Genomic DNA, 24,763 nt, shown 5'->3' on the forward strand with positions numbered 1-24,763 from the left:
CACCGCACAGAACGGCAGTACGCATCTTTGTAATCCCAGAGAAAAGCAGGCGATGCTGCCGGTTGCCCTTGCTAAACCTTTAGCTACACTGTAGGCTGTCTCGTCATTGCCTGCACATAGCAGAAATAACTTTCCCAGTTTGGGGATTCTGCATACTGTTGCAGTTTGAGGAGTGTTTGTGTGGGCAGTCATATAAAGCTATGTCGTCAGTGGCATCATGTGCGGTATTGTTCCAGGGAAATTTACTCTGTGTCAGTGACTAAGCATGAAAAAGAGAAGTTCGTCCCCATAGAGCTGATTAATAACAGACACGGGGTGTAACAAAGATGGCATTTCACAGTCCACAAGGGGAATGGGTAGGGGACAGGACTCAAGGCAGCGTGGGACTCTAGGTGACAAGTCAGGGAAACTCTATCAAAAGGGCCGTACTGTCCTCAGGTCAACCTGACGCAGCTATAATTGTCGGCTAACTCTGCGTAAAGCCAACTGATCCAGCAGTGCACAAATCTGGCAATGACAGTCACAGAGTCGCAACCTTTGTCTGTATTAGAAAACTAGTGGGTGTATCTTCAACTTCCAGATGTCTTCTGCATTTCAAACGCCCCTTGGGATAATCTGTTGCCTTTACTGCAATCATCTAGCAGCCAAGCCGTGATAAATTCTGCAGAGTTATGTAAAACAGAAACAAAGCTCAGCTCTCTACCTTGTCATTACACACTTGATTCCAAATGAGGATGCAAATAGATCAGGTGCTCCTTATGTATTTTTCTCCTCTCGTTCTTTGCTCATCATGGCCAAGAGAGAAACGCCTGTTCCTGCAAGACCTTGCCCACTCCTGTGCCTGCCTGGCACCCAAGCACAGCAGTTTTTAGTTTGTTACATACTGTATGAATAAAAGAGCCCGATGGTTGCGTTTAACCCATCGCCTCAGCTCTAATGACGGCCTGATGCTACGTGACGCTGCGAAGACCCGGGTTTGTTTGTGCTCTTTACTGCCTTCTCAAAATGGCTTCCAGATGAAGTAACACACTGCGCTTTCCACACTCCAGACCAGCATTAACGCCACTGTCCGTTTTCTCCCCGCACAGGCAGCTTTAGCGTACCGCCACCGGTTACCTAACCCAGGCCGGACGGGCTGACAAGCCGAGGTGAGCACACCGGCGGCCATCCTCCCTCCGCGCACCGAGGAGGGTCTCGGGAAGGCCCTGTTACAGGGCGGGCGGGGGGGGCAGGTAGCGAGGGGCGACCGCCCCCACACTCCTCCCTAGGCAGGGCTAGGCCCCGGGCCGCTGGCCCTACGGGAGGGCTGCGAGCGGGGTACCTCAAGGCCGGGCCGCTGCCCCTCGGCGCGGTCCCTCAGGGCCGGGCCGCTGCCCCCCCCCGGCCGCCCCGCGGGCCAGGCCCAGGCGCACCCCCTCCCCGCCCTGACCTAGATTCTCTCTGGGGAAGGGGCGGGGCCGCCGCCTCCGCCAATCGCCGCGCCGCGCCAGCGTCACGCGGGGCGGTGGTGACGCGCGGGGCCGCCTCCATTTCGCGGCGCAGCGGCGGGGCGGCGCGGCAGTCCGGAGCCGGCCGTCGCGGAGGGAGGAGGGAGCCGCCCGCCAGCCTCAGCGCCGACTGCCCCGCGCGCCCGCCCGGCTCGGCCCGCACCGAGACCCGCAGCCCAGGTTCGTGACAGGCCCGGCGGAGCGCGGGGGGCCTCCCTGCGGAGCGCGGCGCCCGGGGCGGGCGGCGTCGGGGGAGCGGGGAAGCTCCCGGCCGCGGGGCCGGCCAGCCTCCGGCCGGCGGCGGCTTTTCTCGTCGCTGCGCTTGAGGCTTGCGCCCTCCGCGGAGCGGGCGCTGTTGGGTGCGGCCCGCGCCGCCATTTTGTGGCGGAGCGATGGCGTTGGCTTTTCTTCCCTTGCTCGACGGGGGCGGGGGGGGGGGGGGGTTGGGGCGGCGCGCCTGCGCTGGCGGGGAGGGGCGTGGCCGCGCCGGCCGTCGGCGTGTTGTGGGGCGGGGCCGCAGGCGGAACGCGGGGTTCCCGTTGGCGCAGGCTAAGGCGGAGTCCAGCCGGCTCCTTCCCATTGGGCCGGAGCGGGGGCGAGGCCGGGCCTGCTGCGGACTGCGGCAGGGAGGGCGGCCGCGCGGGGCGGGGGCGTGCTGAGTCACCGGGCAGGGCCGCGGCGGGCGGCGGCGGCGCTGACGGACGGGCTGGGCGCCGTGTCTCCCGCAGCGAGCTCCGCGCCCACAGCCATGAGCGGCTGCCGCGTCTTCATCGGGAGGCTGAACCCGGCCGCCAGGGAGAAGGATGTGGAGAGGTTCTTCAAGGGATACGGCCGCATCCGGGACATCGATCTGAAGAGGGGGTTTGGGTTTGTGGTGAGTGTCGTGTGTCCGTCCGTCCGTCCCCCCCACCTCCGTGGGGCTCTGCGGTCGCTGGGAACTCACCCGCGTTTGATGTGCGCAAAGCTGCTTCTAAGGATGACGCCATTAACGTGCTCGGCTAAGCATGCTATGTGGCAAACAAGCGTTTGTTAATTTCCTAGAGATGTAATTTTTTCACTTTTATGTTTTCACTGTGGTGGTTTTGCAGGAGTTTGAGGATCCGAGGGACGCAGATGACGCTGTCTATGAACTGGATGGAAAAGAGCTTTGCAGTGAGAGGTGAGGGACCCTATTTCATGAATATATAAGCTTGAATATCTAAATTAGTGAGTCAATTTTAACTTGCATTGTGTTATCAGTACTGTTTAAACTATTTTGTGGGGTTTTTTTTCCCTTGTAATGATGAAAGAATATGTAAGAAGAAAAACGTAAAAATGTATGGGTTTCAATTTCTTTTTTTTCCCCCCAGGGTTACAATTGAGCATGCAAGAGCACGCTCTAGGGGTAGAGGCAGAGGGAGGTACTCTGACCGTTTTAGTAGCCGCCGTCCACGTAGTGACAGGAGGTATGTATAGCTTTGGATTGACATAGCTTAAAAAAAGAATACTGTGGGCCTCATCTGATCCAAGAACTTGAGCTAGAGCGAGAGACTGAAAGGTATTGCTTGCTTTTTTAGTCAATCATTTGATGTGGCAGTAGGGTAGTGAGGATTACAAAACTTCTCAGATATGTTTGTCATCTGCTATGCTTCCTCCCCGAAGTACTTAACGCTTGTCCTAGATTACTTGGGGCATTACACAGTTAAGTTGTACTAGTAATGGGGATATGATGGTATCATGGCTTAACCCCAGACAGCAACTAAGCTCCATGCAGCTGCTCACACCCTCCTTCCGCCCCCCCCCCCCCCCTCCCCCTGCAGTGGGATGGGGAAGAGAATTGGGGAAAAAAAAAGTAAAACTCGTGGGCTGAGATAAAGACAGTTTAATAGGGCAAGTAGGAAGAAACTACTAATGATAATAATAATAAAATTACAATAATAATAGTAAAGGGGTTGGAATATACAAGTGATGCACAATACAATTGCTCACCACCCGCTGACTGATGCCCGGTTAGTCCCCGAGCAGCGATTCCCCCCGGCCAACTCCCCTAGTTTATATACTGGGCATGACGTCCCATGGTATGGAATACCCATTGGCCAGTTTGGGTCAGCTGCCCTGGCTGTGTTCTCTTCCAGCTTCTTGTGCTCCTCCAGCCTTCTTGCTGGCTGGGCACGAGAAGCTGAAAAATCCATGACGTAGTATGAACACTGCTTGGCAACAACTGAAAACATCAGTGTTACCAATATTCTTCTCAAACTGAACGCAAAACATAGCACTATACCAGCTACTAGGAAGACAGTTAACTCTATCCCAGCTGAAAGCGGGACAGATGGTTATTGGTACAGCCTTTGTTAATATTAACATGAGGTTGTATTTTAATTACTAATAAGTCTCAATTGTTTATTTCCAAACAGAAATGCCCCACCTGTAAGAACAGAAAATCGGCTCATAGTAGAAAATTTGTCTTCCCGAGTCAGCTGGCAGGTTTGTTGAAACACGATTAACTATTTTGACTTCATTTAATGGGTATGTAATGTAATTATTTTGTAAAATAATTAATTAAAATTAAATCTAATTTATTAAAATGTTTATGTAATTAATGTAATTTTAAATAATGTAATTTAAATATTTTGAATGAAAATAGTTAATTTTAATTTATAATAATAATAATAAATGTATATATTTGAGGATATATATTTATTTTTTTCTTGTTTTTTAAATCCATTTTAACCACATATTAAACCCTTTATTTGCCAGCCTATCTGTGTCGTTGGCCTTATGACGAGGAGTGCCTGTGGGTTATCCTAATCGTTCTGTCTTGGTCACTCTTGGTTGGGCCTGGTTGACTTTCCAGTCAGCTCCTACAATGTCACTTGGCCACCTCTAGATCTGTGTTTGCCGGTCTAGACGTAATCGATGCACTCCTTAAAGTGCCACATTGCAGCGATCCCAGAGCGTTAACGAGATCTGATTCCTAAGTTGAGAGCTGTTCTTCCTGTAACGCTTCCGAATAAAGAGGTCCTGGTCGAAAAGAGTTGAAAGATACGAAATTAGGTGGTCGTTGGAATCCTGATCGCAGTAAAGTGGTCCTTGGTAACATCAAGCATAGAGAATGTCTGGATCCATCAATAGTCTCCTAATAGGGAGGGCAGTGCGATTAATGGCTTCCATCGACTGGGTAGTGTTCGTCAAGTGGGTGGCGAAGAGCCAGTCGGGCATATATCATGACGGTATCTCCGGTCGCTTAATGCAGTTTGCTGCTTGGCTAGCCTAGGGAAATGTTAATAAAGGTAAAGTAAACTATATTTTTAATGACATATGGGGCACAAAATAATTGGTGTTATGTAAATGTAATTCTGTATGCATATAAGACTCGTAATGTAAATGGAGACTGAAATAGTACAAACATATATGGGTAATATTTCACACTCAGTCCAGTATATATACAAATGTACTTTTTAATTTCTTTCTCTCTCTCTCTTTCTCTTTCTCTCTCTCTTTCTTATTAAATCTATATAATCTTTGTAGACTAATATTGTCCTTAATGTTAAGACACTTTATTAGCATTTTGCTTAAAGCAATATGCTTTTTTCATTTATTTCGTGCCCTGATATAGATAATTCAATTTTGATAGAATACAAGTATGGCAATTGCCATGTTTGTAATTTATCTAACATCTTCTCTTTCAGTAATCATAAGTTTCTTTTGTTTGCTTTTAACTATTTTTGTATAGATAAGTATTAATTTCACTTCTTTGCATAACATAACTGGTCTTGTGTTAGGATCTCAAAGACTTCATGAGACAAGCTGGGGAAGTAACCTTTGCAGATGCACACAGACCTAAGTTAAATGAAGGGTAAGCCTCTAAAATCACCTCTTGAAAGCTGTAGAGTAATATTTGTATGTACAATACTTGGGGAGGGAAGCTGGCTACTTGTAGTACTCAGCAGCTGTTCATGGTTTAATTTAGCTACCCTTTGAAAATGCATTCTCTGGTATTTGGGGAGGGGAATTCTTCAGTTTGTGCTTGAGTTATGACAAGGGATGACTACATTGAGCAGTGTGAGGTTTTTTGAGTTGGTTTTTTTTCACCAGAGTATGTTTTGCTCTATCATGAAAAATACAACTTGTAGTAGTGAGCTCTGTGTTTTGTTTTTTGTTGTATTTTTTTTTGCAGGGTGGTTGAATTTGCCTCTTACAGTGATTTAAAGAATGCTATTGAAAAGCTTTCTGGTAAAGAAATTAATGGAAGGAAAATCAAACTAATTGAAGGCAGCAAAAGGCACAGGTATGGATATCTATTAAATAATGCTTAAATATCCACTAAGAAAGCTTTGTGACAGGCAACCGAACTGGAGACCGGTGAATTGCCTGGTTATTGTCATGATCCGTGACATTTCATTGCTAACACCTATGCTCTTTGCTTCATCAGTAGGTCCAGGAGCAGGTCACGGTCTCGTAGCAGAAGCTCATCCAGGTCTCGTAGCCGTTCCCGTTCCCGCAGCCGCAAGTCTTACAGCAGGTCAAGGAGTAGGAGCCGTAGCAAGTCTCGATCAGTTAGTAGATCTCCAGTGCCAGAGAAGAGCCAGAAACGTGGTTCTTCCAGTAGATCTAAATCCCCGTCATCTGTGGATCGGCAGAGGTCTAGATCGAGGTCCAGATCTGTTGACAGTGGCAACTGAACTCTAAGTAACTTGCCCTGGGGGCCCTTTTTTAAAACCATACTTGCTAAAACTTGTGGTAAGTATGTGACTTTCTGTGGGGAAGGGTTTGGATGGGGAGGGGGGAGGGATGGGGGAACTTTGTAGATGTGGACCATGGTGGGAAGGGTTATTGACTAATTGTATTAAATGTTTTTTGATAACCCTTTTCTTGCTCACATTTTTTTGTGAATGTCTGAAGTGTATAGTTTGTGTATATTGGCAGAGCTCTTTATAACTAAAGCAGACAAATGTTTTTGTACTCCAAAAAAAAAGTCATCTGAACACTTAATTCCCAGTATATTCAACTGTGAATAGCAACTCAGAACATTAGTTTAATATCTCAAATTAAACTAATAGCTTTAGGCATCTAAGAGCTCTACATATGCTGTACATAAAGCTTTATTTCAGAGGGTATTTTTTGTGCTTTTGAACCATTGTTTCAGTTATAGGTCAGCAGATTAAGTGCTGGTCAGTACTGGTAATAAAACTTTATTTTAAAAGCTTTTCATTTGATATGACTTGCACTACACTAAGAAAATGCCCATTTCACTGCCCTGTGGTAATAATATTCTATAAAGCACCCTAATTCTTGATACTTAAGAATTAAATAGCTCAAATAAAGTATAAAGAAACACGTCTCTGCTTCTAGTGTGTTCTTAGTGTTAATAAAATGTTTGTGACCGTGCCTCATGTTGGACAGTGTTGAAATGTTTCTTTGAGATGAGTCTACAGCAAAGCGATCACTGAGTGTTTTGGGCATGGGGGAGAACTACCTTTTAAATACATCATGCTATGTCCTTGGATGTCTTTATGTTCTGCAGTAAGAACCTTGATAGTAAGGAGAATCATGCTGGCATAGTTCATAGCCAAAAGTGGAATGGACAAGTCATTTAGGTTTTAATCGCTTCAGATAAGTGTGGAATGTTAAGGGTGGATGTAGTCAGCATACTTCATTAGTGTGTTTGTGCATACAGGTATGAGAAAACATTGATGTGTGGATAAAGCAATTTTGTAGGCATTAGTCCTCATTCTGGAGGAAGAGGAGGGATTTTTAAGTTGGTGGGTGGGAGTACTGCAGCAGTGGTACCCTGAAGTTCTGCTTTTTAGTGTTTGTGCCTTACCAGGGGCAGCAACCCTCTCCAATCCCTGTGTTTCTCAAGCCCTCACCGAAGTTGCAAGAGAGAGCTTTAGAATTTAGTTTTAAAAATAACATGTTTCGTTATAAAGTGCTTTACAAAGCTAGTCCAGTAATCCACGGAAACCTTTAAAAAGATCTTTGGAGCCTAGGCTGGGCTTTGGATTAGGTCCTGGGAAATGCAAGGTGGTTCCGCTCAGAGCGAGGCCTGGCCTTGGGGGAGGTTAGTTGCTTGGTGCCTGCAGGCCCCGCTGCCTTCTCTCCCTACTGTTGTGGAGTTCTCGTGTTCCAAGGGAAGGGATGAGAAGGAGCTTTTGTGCCTTGTGAATTTGTTTGTTGAGGTGGCGCTGTACCAAACTGCCACGCGCTCCCGGGAGCTGGCATCGAGAGGTGGTTGGGCTGATATACAGTTAATTGGATTTATTACTAGTCAGCTTTGGGGAGTGGGAGGCTTCATTCTCGGTGGTTAGTAGTTCAGATGCTGGATCGCTTAAGAGGCGTGGGAGAAGAGGGCTTTAACCTCTAGGGGTAAAGATAGCACTGACACTCGTCCAGGTGTCAGGTTAGCTGCCTTACCTCAAGTCAGTTGATCCTTCCTGCTTACTTGAACGATTATGGGCATCTGTTCAGGGGGGACTTGGCTCCAACTGGAACCCAGGTGGCTGAAGGCACCTGATGATCGGAAGGGGATGGGAAGGGGGACACTTCCCTCCATCAGGCTCAATACAAAGTACTACCTGCTCTATAAATAGTTGTTCCGAATTCTGTTTCTAAACCACACCACTTGCCTTGCAAGAAGCATGAATAGATGCCTGCATTTTGTTTGGGGAGCTGCTGTTGTGATGACGAACTTCCAGTTTAAAACAAACTTCCAGGCTTTGCATTATGGAGGGTTACATTGACTTCTGGCCAGAAATGATTTTGTGTTTTTTCAGCGTAGGTTCTTGGTACGAGCCTCTTTATTCTCAGTTAAGGTGAATACTTCAGGTTACAATGCACGCTAGGACATTGGAGGTGTTTGTTAATGCCAGTGTTCTCTTATACTCGTATTTGTAGTGTGACGATGGCTAGATGGCGTCCTGAACCGGTGGTGTGTTTAGTTCACCGACACCTACAAAACGAGGCATGTTCGAGGCTTGTTATTTTCAGAGGTACAGCTTGCCGGGCCCAAACTCGACCTACTAAGGCAGTTTGCATAGCCCTGTTCAGTTTTTGTGGCCTTCGCTGTGTAGAGAGTAGCGGTACACTGCACAGTGCTCGGGTTTTGGAAAACGGGAGTGACCAGCAGTCCATGGGCTGCTCAGCTGCGCACAGTCTTGGTGGCTCCTGCACTGAGAAATGTCACACCTCATTTTGGGTCTTTGTTAGGGAAATTACATTAATCTTCAGCGATGTCTTCAGGAGCTGCTTCCAGCAGGTGCCAGTGGGACAATTACAGGTAAGTGAAATTAAAAAAGGGAACTGATGCAGGCAGTGGTTTTCATAGGGGCAAAACTGGGGGCAGTCGCTTGGCACCATGGCCCTAAGATGTCCCAGAGGATTGTCATGTTGACTTGGAAGTCACTGGAAGTGTCCCTCATGGGCAGGCAGGGGGAGGTTTAGTCTGGAGCAGGGTCTTCGGGAAATGACAGTGGGTGCAGATAACTCTGTGGCGATCCTTGTGTCTGGCATAAAATGAGCATAGAGGTAGAAGTCTTATATGGAACTGCTGGAGACCTGTAAGCCGGCTGCAGAAGGTGGTGGCATTTGAGGGGGTTGTGATAGCGGTGGCTGCAGAGTCTGTCTGTATTGTTTTCCTGGTTTCCCACTGTTTCTGCAGGGTGTTGACAGTGGTTTCATTTCTTGAGCACTAACTGTGTCCACACCTGCACAGATAATTTTTGCTGCATCTGAAGAAAAAGAAAAATGTAGTGAGAATAGGCAGTTCTGAAACTAGGTTATGGAAGAATCGTGACACAGCTACAGTTGATGTTGTTGAGTGATTTAAAGCAAAAGGAAGGAACTTGGAAGTCCTGCCAAAATACTTAAGCAGTTTTGTTTCAAGACTCGGAGCCTGGAAAGCCACCTTTTTTTATAGTAGTTTTGCAAGTACCTCTATGGCTGTTTCTGATATTGACTGCTTTGCACTAAAGGCACACCTCAAGATCTAAATTCAGGGGTTTTTTTCCCCCAGTAACAGTCATCCTTCAGCTATAGCTATAAGATGTGGTAAAGTGCTCCTGTAGCAGCCCTGTAGCAGTTGCTCAGCTGCTTCCCTGTCCCAAGGGACTGGAGAAGGCTGGTCTGGAAGCATCAGAGGGATGGAGGGTCTCATTGAGCTGTGCATTCTCCAAGCATCTTTGCAGACAGTCAGCTGGGCTTTGGCATTATGGACCTGTTGGAGAAGAGTCTACCTCACATCTATACCAATACTGTATATATGCTTTAATTAAGCTTGAATCTGTTTATGTACTTCTCTAGCAAAAGAGTCGCGTTCCCTTCATTCAGCTGCAGTACTTGACAGTTTTGTCCTTTTCCTCCTCCCCCCACTCCAGAAGTGACACCCTTCAGTGGATCTCTCAACAGTTTACAGCAAAGCTGGAATTTGTTGCATTAAAGAATGTCTGATGTTCTTGTGTAGTTTGGGGGTGTGTGTGTGATTGTTCTTTGCATGTGCTCAGTGCAAATTGTAGCTTTTGCAGGATGCCTGTCCTAGTTTAAGCACAGGACTCTGAAAACCTCTGACCGCTGATAATACAGATAGCATATGAAATATTCTGCTGATGGAAGAAGTCATAATTTCTAATGTCTTCATCTACCTATGAATTTTTGACTGTGATTTGTATTAATGCATTGGGTATAGTAACTGAGTTAAAGGGCAATCTGATTCTGCGCCTAGAAAGTAACAATTCCTTGGTAATTACATGTAAGCATATGTGGTTTGGACTGGAAAGGGTAAGAAATACAGGAGCAAAGCTGTACTTGCCACTTGGTTTCTTTATTCTGTCATGGATCCTAAAGACCAGGATGAGCAGAAGTCCCTCTCCAAGCTGGAACAGCAAGTAGAGCAGTGGGAAGAAGTACAGGGGGCCAATGATTTCTGGGGCGAAGGTGACCTTGAGGATAGTTGAGCAAAGCTGTACATTTTGGCAGCCAGTTTCCATGCACACTGTCCGCCTGCATCTGAAGGAGGAAGAGTTAAACAGATTATGGATCTAATCCACTTTTAAGCAATTTTAAAAGAAGCCTGCCCCCCTTGCTGTTGCAGTGCTTCGTGCATTTGCCTGTGCTAAAAGCTGCTTTATCAGGAGCAATACTGGCATCCCTAGCAGGTTTTGCCTCATGCTCCTGTTGCAATGTGCAGAGAAAGAGTACGCTGTAAATGTGGATTTTGTGCTAAATGGTGTTTGTAGGCCTTGTGTCCCGCTCTGGGTGCTGCACCTTCCTGCAGGGAAGGAATCTGCTTCCGAGGTGAAAAGAGGAGTCCAAGGTGCAAAGGTAAAAAATAGTGAGGACTAATGGGCTTCCTACCTGGATTAGGTAGGATGAGAAAGGGAAGGAGTGCGTTTTATATGCAAGTTTTCCATCCTGAATTCCTGGAGTTTCAGCTGAATGCACTGACTGGTTTGGGATAATTATCAGCTGAGGAGCAGTTGTGTCACTTGGGGTTTGGTCTCTGCTGGTATTCCCTAATTCGTTGTTGTTCTTTGGTGCTATGCATTCTCTTCTTCCCCCAACTTTATTACTGAGAGCAGAGGCTGGTAATGTATGCTTAGCAGGTCACTAGTGACCTCAAGTCAACCCCATCTGTCTGCTTGCTCAGTAAACCTGCATAATGGACTTCCACCCCTTCCATGGTGATCAGGTACCTGTGTCAAAACCAGCTCCAGCTGCTCCTCCCCTCTCCATTGAGCTGAGCAGAGGTTGAACTCATTTCTCTCCCCGCTCAAGGTGTGGGAGTATTGACTTGGGACCAGCTTGCAGTGTGTTTGCTCGTACTGCTAGGGCCCATTTTGGGAGACTACAGTCAGTGTTTATTTTACAAAAGAACACCCATGTTGAAACCCGTGTTTTAACGATTGCTCCATAGACCAGAGCTGTCGTACTTCTCTGTTTCTCTGAGGGAGGGAAGGGGGGAGTGGAGGAACATACCGGTCATTAAGCTTGAAGACTGCAGAGAGAACATAGCCCAGCAGGAATCCAACAAAAGGCATCAAGGCAGAAGATCCCAGGAGGGATGGTGAGAAGATGACCATGATACCGCTTCCCACATTGGCCACAGACAGAACGATTATTGCAGCAGATGACAGTAGAAGCACAACCATCCCTGCCTAAAATAAAAGTGGTCAAGACATGGACAAGAGAGAAGTTGCCAGCAAAATTTGCCTCAGCTGTTGGAAGTAGCTGTGCCCAGTTCCCTGTCCATCACATATGTAAGTATACAGTGAGAATGCATAAGTGCCTTTCTTGGACATAAATGTTACAAGTAATCAACAAGACACCATCCTCAGGTGTAACCTAGAAAGACCTGAAATAATCGAGTTCCTTTCTAGTCTATATGCAAAATGACTCATGCTTGCTCCACTAGCCACTTGTTTCTCAGGCATTGCTGTGTGTCTCTCTGTCCAGGTCCCTTTGTGGGTCTAGTCCACCCAAAGCAGGTGGGGAGGAAACCACTTTACTCACAGGCAGAGCCTGCCTACAAGCAGGTGTGGAAGGTGGTGGCTGCATTTTCAGATCGTCTCGTTGGCATCTGGTGATTCTGCAGATGAAGCAGCTGGGGAATTTGGGGAGGCAGAATACACAGCTCTCCTGCCTGTCTCTCCACTTTGGAGTCCAATTTGGATGGAGTTCCCCAGGTGTTTTTTAAAAGCAAGTCTCTACGCCCTTCCTCTTTTGTAGAGAAGGTAAATGGAAAGGTGGTGTTAGCAGAAAAGAACATGACCCAAGTGTCAGCTGGACCAGCATGGGTCACCTTGTCATGCTAGGCTTCTAAAGCTTCTTTTGAAACAGTCCTGTCATCACTGCCCTGTGCTGGGTAAAGGGGCCTTTGAAGAGTGCTGGTCCTCCTGTGTCTGCTCTAGCCTGACTCCTGGATTCCCATGCTTCTTAGAGGTTAGTGATTCCTAATGTCATTTTATCAGGTCTGTTATTGAGTCTTGGCACCCATTTCTTGCTGTGCTTGGTCCCAGTTTCTCTGAGATGAAGCCTTAGTGAAAGAACCTATGAAAAACAGGTTTGCAAAGTTGTTAGCAGCTCTCTGGGTAGTGCTAGTGGAGCTCTTGAGATAGAAAATAGTGTAGTTGGTTGTCCAGATTTCCGTTTTGCTGTTTAAATGCCTGATGTACAAAGGAGGCAGGGAGATGATTCCAGGCCTAAGCGGGTCCTTAGTGATCTAGTGGCTTGTGCTGGATAAATATCTTACTGACATAAGCAGCAACTTTGTGATGTGAATTTTGCCCTGTGCTAGACCTCTGAGAACAGTGGGGCGGGGTTTTTTGGTTGGTTGGTTTTGTTTTGTTTTACTTTAAATCTGGGGTCTGCTTTGGTTACGGCAGTAGTTGGGGGCAGTGCCTGTAAGGTTCATTAGTGCCGCTTGTAGCAAAAGCAAACAAAGTTAAAACTGAAGCCAACAGAGGAGAGCAAGGTAGGAAGTTGCCTACAAAATTATGTTTGTCTGGAAAAGGTAGAGGACTTCTCTTTGGGCAAATATTTTAATGATTAAAGTGGTGAAGTGGATGTCTTGAGTTCTATCCTCAACCTTTGGATTGATTTGTGGCATGCCTTAAAGAAGTTAGTATTTCTGTGCCTCTATTTTTGAAAACTTCCTTGAGGCCCTTGGTTAAAAGGCAGCTAGCACAGAATACTTCTTACCTTGATGATAAAGCCAGTGTACTGTGGTTTCTTCTCATTCAAGATGATGCCAATGGCACAGGGGATTAGCATTAGCACCAGAGAGGAGGTTATTCCTTTGTAAGGTACCTTGCCCTCCAAATCACCCTCGTATAGTCCTCCCGAGTAAAGGTACAGAAGCAGAGGCACTAGTCCAATTGCCAGGACCGTTGAGCATGTGGTCATTACAATGCTGAGATGGAGAAAGGACCCCTCAGTAGAAGAATGACACTTTTTAAATGGAATATACTAATTTTCTCACTAACCTGGACACATGGTTCTAATGTAAGACTTTACCTTGCTCTTTCCCAACCTGTCACTGAGATTTCCCCAACATCGCTGTCGGGTTGTAGAAAGATGTGATATGAATAGAGAAGGGAGAAGATGACTCAAGTTCTATACAAGCTCAGAAAGGACCCTTGTTATGGGTACAGCTCACATTTCAGAAATTCACAAGTGACAGGGAAAGCAATACTTCGTACTTTCACCCTGGGACTTGTTTTATCACTAGGGTTTGTTGGAGAGTGGCGTTCTGCTAGTTCAACATTTCTCACTGATGCAGCCTCTTCAGACAGTGTGCTAAGTTTACACAGAACTATATGCCACTATATGGATAGATACTGCACATACATGCTATATATACTGCTATATGGAGATGAAAAAGTGTTCCTGCACCCATCTCATCATGAGCAGCATGCAATATGCTTCAGAAAAGGGTACAAAATCCCATTTTATTGTAAAATGGGGACAAATTTGGTCATTGAGCAATATGGGTGTTTTAAAAATGTTCTAGACTTAGTATTTCAGTCTTTGTCCAGCTTCTTGGGGATTGCTAATGTTGATTAAACTAGCTTCTGAACCAGTTGTATGACTAGATTGGCCTGGGCAATGAACACATACTCAGCTTTCCTTACCTGAGGTTCATGTCCCCTTTCAGTGCCAGACTAAAGATGTTGGAGACGTTTCCCCCTGGGCAGCAGCCGCAGATAAGGATGGCCAGGGATTCTGTAGTGCCCAGCTGGAAGAGCTTGCCCAATATGAATGCCGTCAAGGGCATGATGCCATACTGAGCCATTATGGCAATTGCCATGCCTTTGGGTTTCCTGAGGTGAGTTGTGATCTTGGCTATCTCCATCGTACACCCCAGAGACACCATGGTGACGAAGAGGACCACAATAAGGATCGCATTCAGGGCTTTGTCCGTGGCCCATTGGCCAAATGCAAATGGTGGTGCCACGCTGGTCAAGGAGGTGCCCTGTGTGCCACCTGGGCTCCAGAGCTCTGGGTTCTCAAAAGCTCCCTTGGTCTTGTTCATCCTGCTGAAGGGTTTAGAGGTCCCTTCTTCTATAAGTGTCTAGGAAGGTGAGGAAGGGATTGATTCGGAAATCCAAATACCATCCAATTAATGCAAGCAAAACATGAGCTCTCTTTCAGGCCACCACTCTTAGCATTCAGCAGCTGTTGAAACAGAAATCCATGTTTTGAGCAATCAGCTGTGAACCCCATTCCCTTCAGTAATATGTTGTGCAGTTTGTGTAGCTTCTGCTCTGGTCCCCCACCTCTTCTGGCGTCCGCTCTCACCGTGAGAACGAGGACATAGCTGGTGAGAGCGAGAGGGAGACTTGTTGAAAACTGGTAAAGATGGGCACTTCATAAAAAAGGAAAATGAACCAGAAGAAGTCTCGTCCACAAGATACTGCTTAGGCCAGCGCTTAAAAACATGATGCATCCAGGGTACTTTATTTTTAACAAGGGTTATAGAATGCTTATGCTGCTGGCCATAAATCAATCTCTCGATAGAAAGGCTAGGAAGAAACTTCCTCCATGGACGAGTAATTTCTCTAGTAAACTCTTAGGGACCTTCATGCCTCTTTTCCTGATGTGGTCAGTCTGACCGTCTAGAAATTTTTTGACTGCATATGGGAATGAATTCTCCAAGCCTTACCAACACCCAAAATATTCTCTCCTTAACACTGAGGGGAGGTCCTGCATGGCGAGAGCCTCAACCGACCTCTGCAGTGCAAAGCTGTGCTCGCTGCGGCACAGCAGTGTTGCTTTCAGGACCTGAGCTGCTCTGCACCGTGATCCAGCCGGGGGTGCAGGCATTGCCCAAGCTCTCCAAGCAAAGCCAAATAGGCAGCTTTTACCCACCCCAGACTGGTACCTGCCTTGTGCTTTCAGTACGAGGCTGCACGGCATGGCGTGCTCTCAGTGCTCTGGTGTGCAGGGAAATGGGAGCTGGGCAGCCGGTTCTCGGGCAGGAAAAGGGACCAGAGAGATGGCCGATGAAGATTGTTCCTCCAGCTGCTGCAGAGGTGACCTCCTGCTCATCCCCCTGCTGCTTTGGTCCCTGTCCCTGGCTCTCCAGGGGACGTGCGTCCCTGTGTCTGCCATGCTGGGGAATGGAACGTTGCCTGCCTCGTCCCCAGGTGCTGCGCTCCCTGATCCCTCTGCAGGTTTTGCCTTCATTTAAGGCATTTATTGCCTTCAAATTGACCTGACCCAACCCCTAGGTCTGGTGTGGGACTCTAGGAACATACAGAGCTGAACACATTAAATTAGAGCGAAGTGAATGCCGTTACCTTACACACCTGTAGGTGCGGCTGTAGGAGGCTTCAGTAAGATTACCCGCTGCTCCATCCCTTCCTGGCCAAGCTCGGTGAGTGATTGCACTCTTCAGTCTTTCTTCTTCAAGAAAATCTTTCCTCCTTGGCAAAATCTCATCCTCTGCTTGCAGAATATAAAGCCCGGGTCTAAAAGAGCCTTGTAGATAGGGAAGTTGTTATACGATAGTTGTGTTACAGGACTGAGGAAGGGATTTTAACCAGGGAGGTTTGCTGCAATATGGCTGGGCTCCAATTCCTTTGCTGAAGGGCATTATAATGCTGCAGTAATTTGTCCATTGCTCCCATTCATCTGGGAGCTCAGCAGGCTCGGCCTCTCCAGCCCCATTGCTCTGGAAACGCCGCTGGTGGCAGGCAGGAATGTCAGACCCGTTCTCCCTGTTCCTTCCCACTTGCTCTAGCTTTGGTTGGGAACTTTGTTTCCCAGGCTGGCAGCCAGGCTGGAAAAGCACCGACAACAGCTCTGGAGCCCGGCACGGGCATCCCCCACCGGGCAGGGAGGAGCGGTGCCCGCGGCAGTGCAGGATAGGGCCATGCCAGCAGTTCCCGGTGGCTCCACACATCCACGGCCATGGCTTCTCCCGCGCCCTTGCCGTGCTTGGGGACCAGGGCCCTTCCCGTAAATCATCGCAGGCGGTGCTTTGGGACCTCCGTGTCACTGCCACTGCCCAGCCTCATCGCTGGGGCCCTCGCCAAGCAAGCGGGAGGAGGTGGCCTGCAGTACTGCACGCATTTCGTTTTTCCTTGGGCATCTGCAAGATTTCTGGGCACAAATAAGGGCTGCCCAAGTAGCACGTGGGCAAAATCCATAGGAATTAGGAGAAAATGCAGGAGCAAAGCCCGCAGCAATTCCTTCTCTCTTTCTATCCCTCCCTCCAGGTTTTTTTCCTGCAGATCTCTAGCCTTCCTAAGCAAATGCTTGTTTTCACTGTGTTTGCCTTTTAGCTGTACACAGAATTTTGTCAGAAGATGTGAGAAGGGTCAAGTCAAACAATTAAGTGGTTACACAGCGTCACTGCCTCGGCAGCGCCCAGACCCCCCTGCAAGCTCAGTGCAGCTCAGGGTTTTAAAACGATGATGTTGTAACGCTCTTACCCTTTGTCTTTGCAGGGCTGTAGAAGAATGTTTCAACTACCCGAATAATTAAAAAAATGCCTGCTAGTTGTTTGCTCTTCAAGCGTTCCTGCTGGTTCCCGGTAGTTAATGCAGGAAATGCCACGGGAGTCAAGGGAGAGACTGGTGGAGAGAAGCAGAATAAATTAGGATCATTATTTCGCCCTGATTCATGCTGGGACATCCAGTTGTTTTACACGGGGACTGGAGCTGGGGGTTTGCATTCAGACGTGGCCAAAGAGCTGCATCCCAGCTCTAAAGCCGCTGCTCCCTGCAGTGGGACGCGGGAGGTGGGACAGCCGAGGAGCACGGCTGGAGGAAGGAGCAGGGTCCCATGGCTGGAAGAAGGAGCAGGCTCCTCTGCTGGGAGGCAGGGGGGCCCAGGTGGTGCGTGGGCATGCTGCTGGTAGCTCACGATGGGCCACTGATGGCCGGGTCATCTACATCGGCTCAGAGGAAGCTTCAGCGTGCCTTTTCCTTCCTTTGACCGCTTCCTGGGCTCGGTTCCGAAAAGGGAAATTTCTAGATGTTCTTTACATGGTCTCCTTTTTTTTTCCCCTCACAGCTCAAGTATGCTCAAGCAGCTCGCCCCCCCCCAAGGCGTTTGTTTGCCTCTGCCTGTGCCCTTGCCCTGCGTGAAGCCGAGGAGCTTCGTGGAAGGTCCTGCACAGCTCATGCCACTTGAGGGCAGTGGTTGCACGCCCAGAGCCTCGTTGCTCTCAGGAGAAAAGACCTCATAAAACAACAAAGTCTCACCATAGGTGCCATCGCTTAGATCGTTTTTATTAAGTCAGATGCTCCCAAATTCAGAGAGACGGTCTAATACAACAGGCATTACAGGATGCTTAACAAGCCTGAGGCATTAAAGGAGATATTTGAAAAAAAGATTGTATACAAGTTTGCAGGCTTCCTGTTGGAGCTCAAAATGAGCTGTGTTGTAGACTTCTGTTTTTTTAAAAGACACCAAAGGAGTCAGTGCTTCATGCTTTTATAATGCAGCTTCATAAATTCACCTGATAAATATGAAACAACTCACGTGGCCCTTTCAGTGCTGGGGGAGCTGAAGTCCAGTTTTCCAGTTTGCAGCTGGGACTGTCATCTCTTCTGTGTTTTTACAGAATTTAACATAACTTGAACTGAGCCCAGTGGTTGCCCAAAGGCCATGCTTCAGCAGACATGCCCGATAGGAGTGGCGGTGACTTGATTTGTGTCAGATTTCACACTGTGTTGGCCCCCAATCCAAGACATGACCTTGGCATGTGGTGGCCATGTTTTGCTCAGGTAAGGTTTTCTCACTGTACGGTTATGTGCTTGACTAATCAATTTGCTCATTTTTGTGTGATTTTGAGGCAATGTGCCCACCACAGCCCTGCCCGCATGGCGGGCACTGTGCTGGAGTGGCTGTCAGGGGGTTGAAGAGGGACGGCTTCTGCAGGGACAATCACGACTTGTACCAGCTGTGGCTCCCCCACCCCACAGTTTTGGTCCTATCCATGTTTTTTTCATTTCTGTCATCACCTGAGGATGCAGCCCACTTAAATGGGATGCCCTCCAATTAAAATCCAGGTCTGGTCTGCCCCGTCATGGGAAAAGTTGTGTGTTTGGGGTGGTGCTCAGCTCTGCTCGTGTCTGAGCCCCCGCGATAGGGTTAGAAACGAGAACAAATTGAATGGGCTTGTCTTGAGATTCAAACCACTCACCGCCTGGCGTGGAGCAGTCTGGGCACAAGCTGCCATGTACCATTGGCCAGGGCAGCTGTAGCCTGATGCCACGGTGATGGCCACACTCCCCTCTCCTCACCCCCATGCCAGGTGCCATGCCAGCTTCATGTTGGGGACGGCTACCTGGTGTGTCACTGGGAAAGGGCATACCTGGAGTGGGACAGGGTGAAGGGGGGCTGGAGAGGCTCCCCCGGCTCTGCACGGTCCTGCTGGCTCCCTGCAGCAAGGCTGAAAGCCCTGCCGTGATACCGGCAGCACGCCGCGGAGGCTTCCCGCAGCCTCCGGGATGTGCCGGAGATGGATGGTGGCGCGATCTGCAGTTCACTGCCCAGCTGTGTCTGCTGCAGCATCCTGGCGCGGATGGGGGCCCCATCTCGGCACCCCCCGGCAGGGCGGCTGGGACCTTGCACCCCTGCCTTCCCAGTGGCAGCCCTGCCCTGTCCCCCACCGCCAGGGATTTGCTGGCTCCCTGCCCCAGCGGTGCTACTCTCTTAGCAGTCCTGAGCACAGACAGGAGCCAAAGTTGTTTATATTTATTCAAATCCCATTTAGCATCCATCAGGCTTAAAAATCCCATGACTACCCTCTTACACAATTTTGTTTGATAGGAAAATAATTAATTTTGCAATTAAGCTGTGCCCAGAACAAATGATGTAAGAGCACTCCGTATGGGCTAAATTAGCGCCTGCTGAGACACAGCGCCAGCATCTGTCTGGTTTAGTGACACTTACTTTAAACAGCCGGAGGAGGGGACAGTGCACCCTCCTGCGACCCTCCTGATGGCTTCTTCTCAGCCGGAGACCCGGAGAGGACTCGGCAGTGTCAGCTGGAGCATGCTTCGGTCGGTCAGCAGTGAAAAACGAGCTTGCTCCAATGCCTCTTCTGCATGTTAGGGAGGTGGTTTTAAATCTGAGTTTGCTGGCCAGGTGGGCACTGCTTGTGCCTCAAGCAGTGTGGGATGCTCCGGAGAAAGAAAAGCTGCTCCCAAGAGCGTGAGGCCCTTCAACCATTGAAAGCAACATTTCTATGATTTCAGTACATTGCCTCTTCCTCCAAATTTCTAGTGGGAGGCTTTCCACTAGCACCGTGAAGCCCCAAAGGGCCTTGAAGGCAGGGAAGGGTCCTGCCCCATCCTTTCAGTGGTGTTACTACCCAAAGGGACTTTAAGTTACTCCAGAGAGCTCTGCTTCTGGACAAGGGTGATTTTTATGGTTAGCAAACACAGGTTGCTGTGGATTTCTGGCTGCTGTGATAGCTTCTCCGTTTCCCTAAGGAGCCCGTAGCAGCCAGCGCAAGGTAATGATACATGGGAGAGGTCTTATTTTCCCTTGGTGGGGAGCACTCTGCAGGTCTGGGGCAGAAACCCACCTGCTGATGGGTTGAGGGGAGCACTGGGGGGCATCCCATATTCCCGGATACAGAGCGTGGTTCTGCTTTTGCCCTGCCTGCAGGGAGAGTGTCTGCATGGTGCTGGAGCAGGTTCACCTGGAGGGCAGATGTTTTTGGGGGGGAATTCCACAAAAGGAAGTGTGTTCATGTCCGTGATGCTTATTTTTCCCCGTGGGAAAAGAGATATTGTTTATTGTCTATTGTAGTCACTTGTTAACTATGTAATTAGTGGATCTAGTTAATCTTGACTGTTTCATTTCCTTAGGGACCAGATGTCAAAGACAGCTTCATAAAAATTTGACAGCTTCAGTTTCCTTGAAACTTTGGTAAAATGCTATCAGCAGGCCAGCAGGACCTTCCTTAAGCCTGTGTCTGACCCGTATAGCCTTGACTATTGCTCTTAGCTTCACGGGAGAAACGAGCCTTGTCAGCTGTTCTTCTGACCTTTGCAGGGTGATAACTATTCAGAAAATGCTATGTTTTCTCTGGGTCACGAGAACCCTTTTTGGCATGAGCTAGGGAGAGCTGATCTGGGTAGCAGAAGGTTCCCTAGTCCCTTGCCCAGCTGCCAGCTGTGGATGCCATACACCTGCAAAGGGGAATTGCACCTTGAGCTGAGGTGAGTGTGCTTCATTTGTATCAAAGCTTATATTTTAAATAATTTCATTGGGTAGATTGTGCTTGAGTTCTAACTCCGCAGCTTTAAACTGCTCCATTAGTGACAAGAACTAGCCCTCCTTCCTACGTGATGAATATGAAGATTTAATAAAGGAGATGGTTAGGAAAGTGGGAAGTAAGAAATAAGGTGATCAGGAATAGCCAAGGGATTAATGAAAGAGTCCAAGACCCTTATGCAAACCCCAGGCGAGAACCAGGAGGTCTCTGAGAAGGCATACTCATCACCCAGTCTTTCCTCTCCTGTTATTCCCCAAGCTCCCATTGCAAGGGCAGCCAAGTTGCCTTTATAAGGGAAGAAATTTCCACGTCAAGGAGAAGGCATGGAAACTACCACCAGGGTTTAATCTTAGAAATGAGTCCCCAGGTGGCTGTGTGGGAGACTTCTAAAAAGCACGTAAGGGCCAGGCTACACTAGGGGATTAACTCCAAGCAAGGTGCTCCAGCGGGCGCAGAGCAGCAATGCCGCAGAGCCACTCATGCGAGGGCTCAGTGGGAGAGCTGAAGGTTCCCTGGCAGTGCCGGAGGAGAGCATCCCACATTCGGCAGTGCTGGAGGAGAGCATCCCATGCTCCTCAGTGCCTTGGCAGGCATTGGTGGGATGCTCTGGAGACTGCCCTTTAGCTGCTGAGACAATGCTCCAGCCAGCAGCCAAGCAGCTTGAGCCACCTGGAAACTTTAATCCTCACCTGCAGATGATTTATGGGTAAATTATCTGTCAGTATGCTGGCTCTCATATCCTTTTGTCCCTCAACTCTGTTGTGATGCCCTCAGCCACCATCCTTGCCAGCCCAAGGAGGAAAAATATATTTTTTGGAAAACAAAAAGAAAAAATAATTTAAGTAATGCAGTCCAAACCAGAGCTATGTTTAAGTGCATACCTGACCTTGTAGGACCAAGCTGACCCTCTGGAGTTACAGGGCTAATAAGGAGGAAAACAGTGCTGCAACTGTGGAGCCCATGGCTTTGCCTGGTTCTCGTCTGCTCCTTCGGCACCCTTGCGTCACTGACTGCGGTGCCTGGAAATGACCTTGTCTCTTCTCTTACTCTTGTGGTTACTCCTGGACTTTACAGGGAAGCTGTAGACTGTGTGTATTAGAAGGTCCGACTTCTCTCTCTCCCCTAGGTGTGTTAGGAGCTTCAAGAGGAGGACATGTTTGCTTGCTTAGCAGGGAAGAGCTCCCCAAGAGGCAGAAATGGCTGCAGCAGCCACACTGCACTCGTTTAGGAGGCTCAGGACCAAGAAAGTCATTGAGGGGAAGGCTGGGGTCGGTCTAGATCTTGCTCCCTGCCTTACCACCATCTCCAGTGTGGGAAAAGCAGTGGGGAAAGCTTCCGAAGCAATCTGAGCTTAATAAGAGATGAGCATAGCACATTCTTGCTACAGAAGAATTTTCTTCAAGCCTGCTTCAATTCTCAGCAGCCACAGAAAGGCCGGTGTGCAAGCCTGACTCCCGTCACCCACCGGGGTACCCCGAGTGTGCCAGCCCGAGGGAGCACCCCAAGTGGGCACAGGGGACAGCACGGCTCCATGAGAGAGCACTGCAGGGGAGCTGGAGCACCTGAAACCATGTCCCAGGGGGTGTTTGAAGCCTGGCTGTGCCTGGGTCGGTCCTGGACTACTGGCCAAGCTCTTGCGTGATCCACAGTCAATCAGTGGAGTAATCCTAAATAAATATCTGGGTGTACAGCAGCACTTGGATATGGTCACCTGTTTGTTTACAGGGCAAGCTCTGTGAGTGCTCAGTGATGTGGTTATGCCACTGCTTCTTAGTTTGGGTTTGGGGGGACTTTTGCTCTTTTTTTCCTCCCATTTAGTTTGTTCCCCTTCTCTTCAACCTGCACCTGTTGTGATGGGACCCTGATTCCACCTGAAGAGGCAGGACCTTGTTATGGTTATGGTGCTCACTTGCAGGGGAAGAGAGCTGGACCTATTTCCTCGCTTACCCTTGCTGTAGGACACAGGCAAACAAATTTCTGCCTCTCTTCCACCATTCTGCTCAAGTCCTGTTGCCTCCTGCCTGAACTGAGCCATTGACCTTTCTGCGTGGTGCAGATGGGCCACGAAAAGTTCAAGAGGACTGTTGAAAAACCTTTGCTTATTTGTGTACTTTGCCCATCTGCCTTCACCTTTTGCAGCTCCTCAGGCCCCCATGGGCTGAGCTCTGCCCAGAGCAGCACCTCCGGGCAGCTGGATCCCGGTCCAGGTGCCAAACATTGTCCTTGTCCTCCTGGATGTTTTGCCAAGTATCTGGGCTGGTGGAAACCTTGTAGCTTTGAGTTCCACTGATGCATTAGGCACCGTTGTCTTTTGGTTATTGGCGTTCCTGTGGTCAGCCCCTGCGCTCAGGCTTGCCCAAGCACCCGGGCGATGGCGAGCCAAACCCAGCAGTGCAGTGCTTTTGTCTTGCTTTAATTAGAGTAGGACACAATTATTAGCAGCATGTTTTTATTTCCATTTGTTCATTCCGACAGCAACCAAAAGAAGCCATTATCTCTACAAGAGGATGTTTCAGCAAGTGTTACGGTAAATAAAGCTAACAGGATCAGTGCAAAAGAGAGTATCACGTTCCAAGGGCAGCAATCAATAATCAGGCTGTTACAAGGCAGATCCTTTCAAGAGGCATGATAGTGAGTCTGCACTCAGATCAGCCTTTAATCTTGGACGATCACTGAGCTCTTTACAGGCTGATACATTTACCACAATCTATCTGCCCCGTGACACAGGTATCCCTGTGAAGACATATGGCAGTTCTTTCGGCACCTTCGGAGGTAAAGAAAGTTGGATGGCAACCACCTGCCCCTTTTGAGCAATACGTTTCTGTATGGATCAGGCTAAAGATGGAAGGTCAGGTCTAGGTTTGACCCTGGATTATGTTTCCCAACCTTCCCTGCTCCGTGAACAGCAGCAACCCCAAGCACCCAACATGTTCTTGGAAACTGTGTGCTCCTCTGGATCCCTTAGCCTGTGACAGCAGCCTCAGTTTTAACTTTTCCGCAGCCCTTGGCTGCAAGCAACATTGTTCTCAGAGGCAAAAAGTCACTGAAGACCTGCTCTTCATGCTGGCAAATAAAGTACTTAAGCAACGTGATGTTTGTTAAAACAGCAAAATATCTTCTAAAAGTGTTCTTGCACAACACTGGAGAAAAATGGTAAGAGACATGTATACTGCAGGGTGTTCATTCTCGAGATCTCCAGTATTTCCTATTCTCCTCATTTTAGTGTAAGTCTTTTGATCTTTGCTGTTTGCCCCAAAGCTGTGGGCATTAGGTGAGCTTCTCAAATTTATTTTATAATAAAAATGTAGAAGTTTGTAGCCCTCAGGGATTTGGAGAAAAGTTTGAAAATGCGATCATAAAGTTCAAGAAACCAGAGTGCAATTAGGAAAAGCTCAAACATTTATAATTTTCTTTAAAAAACAGAACAAAAACCCTTGTGATTTTTAAGCTGTGATTCTCTAGAGCCTGACGCATAATTTTTGAGTATGTGGGGTTGGCAGTGCTGGAAAGGATGCTTTCCTCTGCCCAGATCATGTTTTTCTACTGAGAATTTTATTTACCAGCTACTTTAACCGTTTGTGCACCTCTTTCTTGGCTGGCCTCTCCTGCAGCTGAGGAGCCCTCTCCATCTCTGGGGGCTTGGAGGGGCAGACGGAGGCGGCCGGGATCGCCCCAGTGGCAGAGGCCAGGCTGCCCTGCATGGGTGCTTCAGACCCGCCAGGCAGCAAAACCTCTCCGAGGTCTCGAAACTTGCTGTCCTGGCGGGGAAAGCCCTGAGGAGCTCACCAGGAGCAGCAGCATCCCTTGTCCCCCGTGCGCGGCTCCTCCTCTGCAAACCGACAGCTTTGCTTGGAGGTTTATCTCCAGCCCGCAAAACTTGCCGGAGGGATGCGAACTTCCCCGAGGGCTCATGAAGGGAAGGGGATCTTTCCTTCGGGGGCCTGTTTGCATGGCGTGGTGGCTCCTGTGAGCAGGGCCCCCAGCATGACCCTGCTCTCAGCGGGGCACGGAAAGGCATGGTGCCTTCCCAAAAGTCCCACAGGGATCCGGCGACAACGCCGGGCTC

The 24,763-nt window shown here is 48.6% G+C and overlaps 2 protein-coding genes across 5 annotated transcripts; one reads left to right on the plus strand and one right to left on the minus strand.

Annotated features, from left to right (window-relative positions):
* Positions 1 to 1,508: 1,508 nt before the first annotated feature.
* On the plus strand, positions 1,509 to 6,803 carry SRSF5 (serine and arginine rich splicing factor 5). Of its 3 annotated transcripts, none has more exons than XM_069784230.1 (8): positions 1,509 to 1,667; positions 2,216 to 2,361; positions 2,576 to 2,646; positions 2,837 to 2,932; positions 3,881 to 3,950; positions 5,249 to 5,322; positions 5,644 to 5,754; positions 5,899 to 6,803. In XM_069784230.1, exons 2-8 carry the CDS (start codon positions 2,236 to 2,238, stop codon positions 6,146 to 6,148), a joined length of 798 nt encoding a protein of 265 aa, XP_069640331.1. In that variant the 5' UTR covers positions 1,509 to 1,667; positions 2,216 to 2,235; the 3' UTR covers positions 6,149 to 6,803. The 3 variants fall into 3 exon arrangements, with proteins under 3 accessions (XP_069640331.1, XP_069640332.1, XP_069640334.1); XM_069784231.1 differs by having other exon boundaries at positions 5,902 to 6,803; XM_069784233.1 differs by lacking the exons at positions 5,249 to 5,322; positions 5,644 to 5,754; positions 5,899 to 6,803 and adding an exon at positions 4,224 to 4,500.
* Positions 6,804 to 9,882: 3,079 nt separating this feature from the next.
* SLC10A1 (solute carrier family 10 member 1) lies at positions 9,883 to 16,029 on the minus strand. Of its 2 annotated transcripts, XM_069784229.1 has the most exons (5): positions 15,758 to 16,029; positions 14,090 to 14,633; positions 13,158 to 13,368; positions 11,436 to 11,614; positions 9,883 to 10,466 (listed from the first exon to the last, which is right to left on the minus strand). In XM_069784229.1, exons 2-5 carry the CDS (start codon positions 14,488 to 14,490, stop codon positions 10,103 to 10,105), a joined length of 1,155 nt encoding a protein of 384 aa, XP_069640330.1. In that variant the 5' UTR covers positions 14,491 to 14,633; positions 15,758 to 16,029; the 3' UTR covers positions 9,883 to 10,102. The 2 variants fall into 2 exon arrangements, with proteins under 2 accessions (XP_069640330.1, XP_009927490.2); XM_009929188.2 differs by lacking the exon at positions 15,758 to 16,029 and having other exon boundaries at positions 14,090 to 14,841.
* Positions 16,030 to 24,763: the final 8,734 nt, after the last annotated feature.

The sequence above is a fragment of the Haliaeetus albicilla genome, chromosome 5 (genome assembly GCF_947461875.1).
Source record: "Haliaeetus albicilla chromosome 5, bHalAlb1.1, whole genome shotgun sequence".
NCBI classification, from domain to species: Eukaryota; Metazoa; Chordata; class Aves; order Accipitriformes; family Accipitridae; genus Haliaeetus; species Haliaeetus albicilla.

Coding starts and splice junctions, on each gene's coding strand:
- SLC10A1 (XM_069784229.1), bottom strand. CDS start 14,490: ATGAACAAGACCAAGGGAGCTTTTGAGAACCCAGAGCTCTGGAGCCCA. Junction 13,369..14,089: donor AAAGGGGACATGAACCTCAG/GTAAGGAAAGCT, acceptor TCTCCATCTCAG/CATTGTAATGACCACATGCT. Junction 10,467..11,435: donor GTCTTCAAGCTTAATGACCG/GTATGTTCCTCC, acceptor TTCCTCCTTCAG/ATGCAGGCGGACAGTGTGCA.
- SRSF5 (XM_069784230.1), top strand. CDS start 2,236: ATGAGCGGCTGCCGCGTCTTCATCGGGAGGCTGAACCCGGCCGCCAGG. Junction 2,362..2,575: donor AGAGGGGGTTTGGGTTTGTG/GTGAGTGTCGTG, acceptor GTGGTTTTGCAG/GAGTTTGAGGATCCGAGGGA. Junction 2,933..3,880: donor CGTCCACGTAGTGACAGGAG/GTATGTATAGCT, acceptor ATTTCCAAACAG/AAATGCCCCACCTGTAAGAA.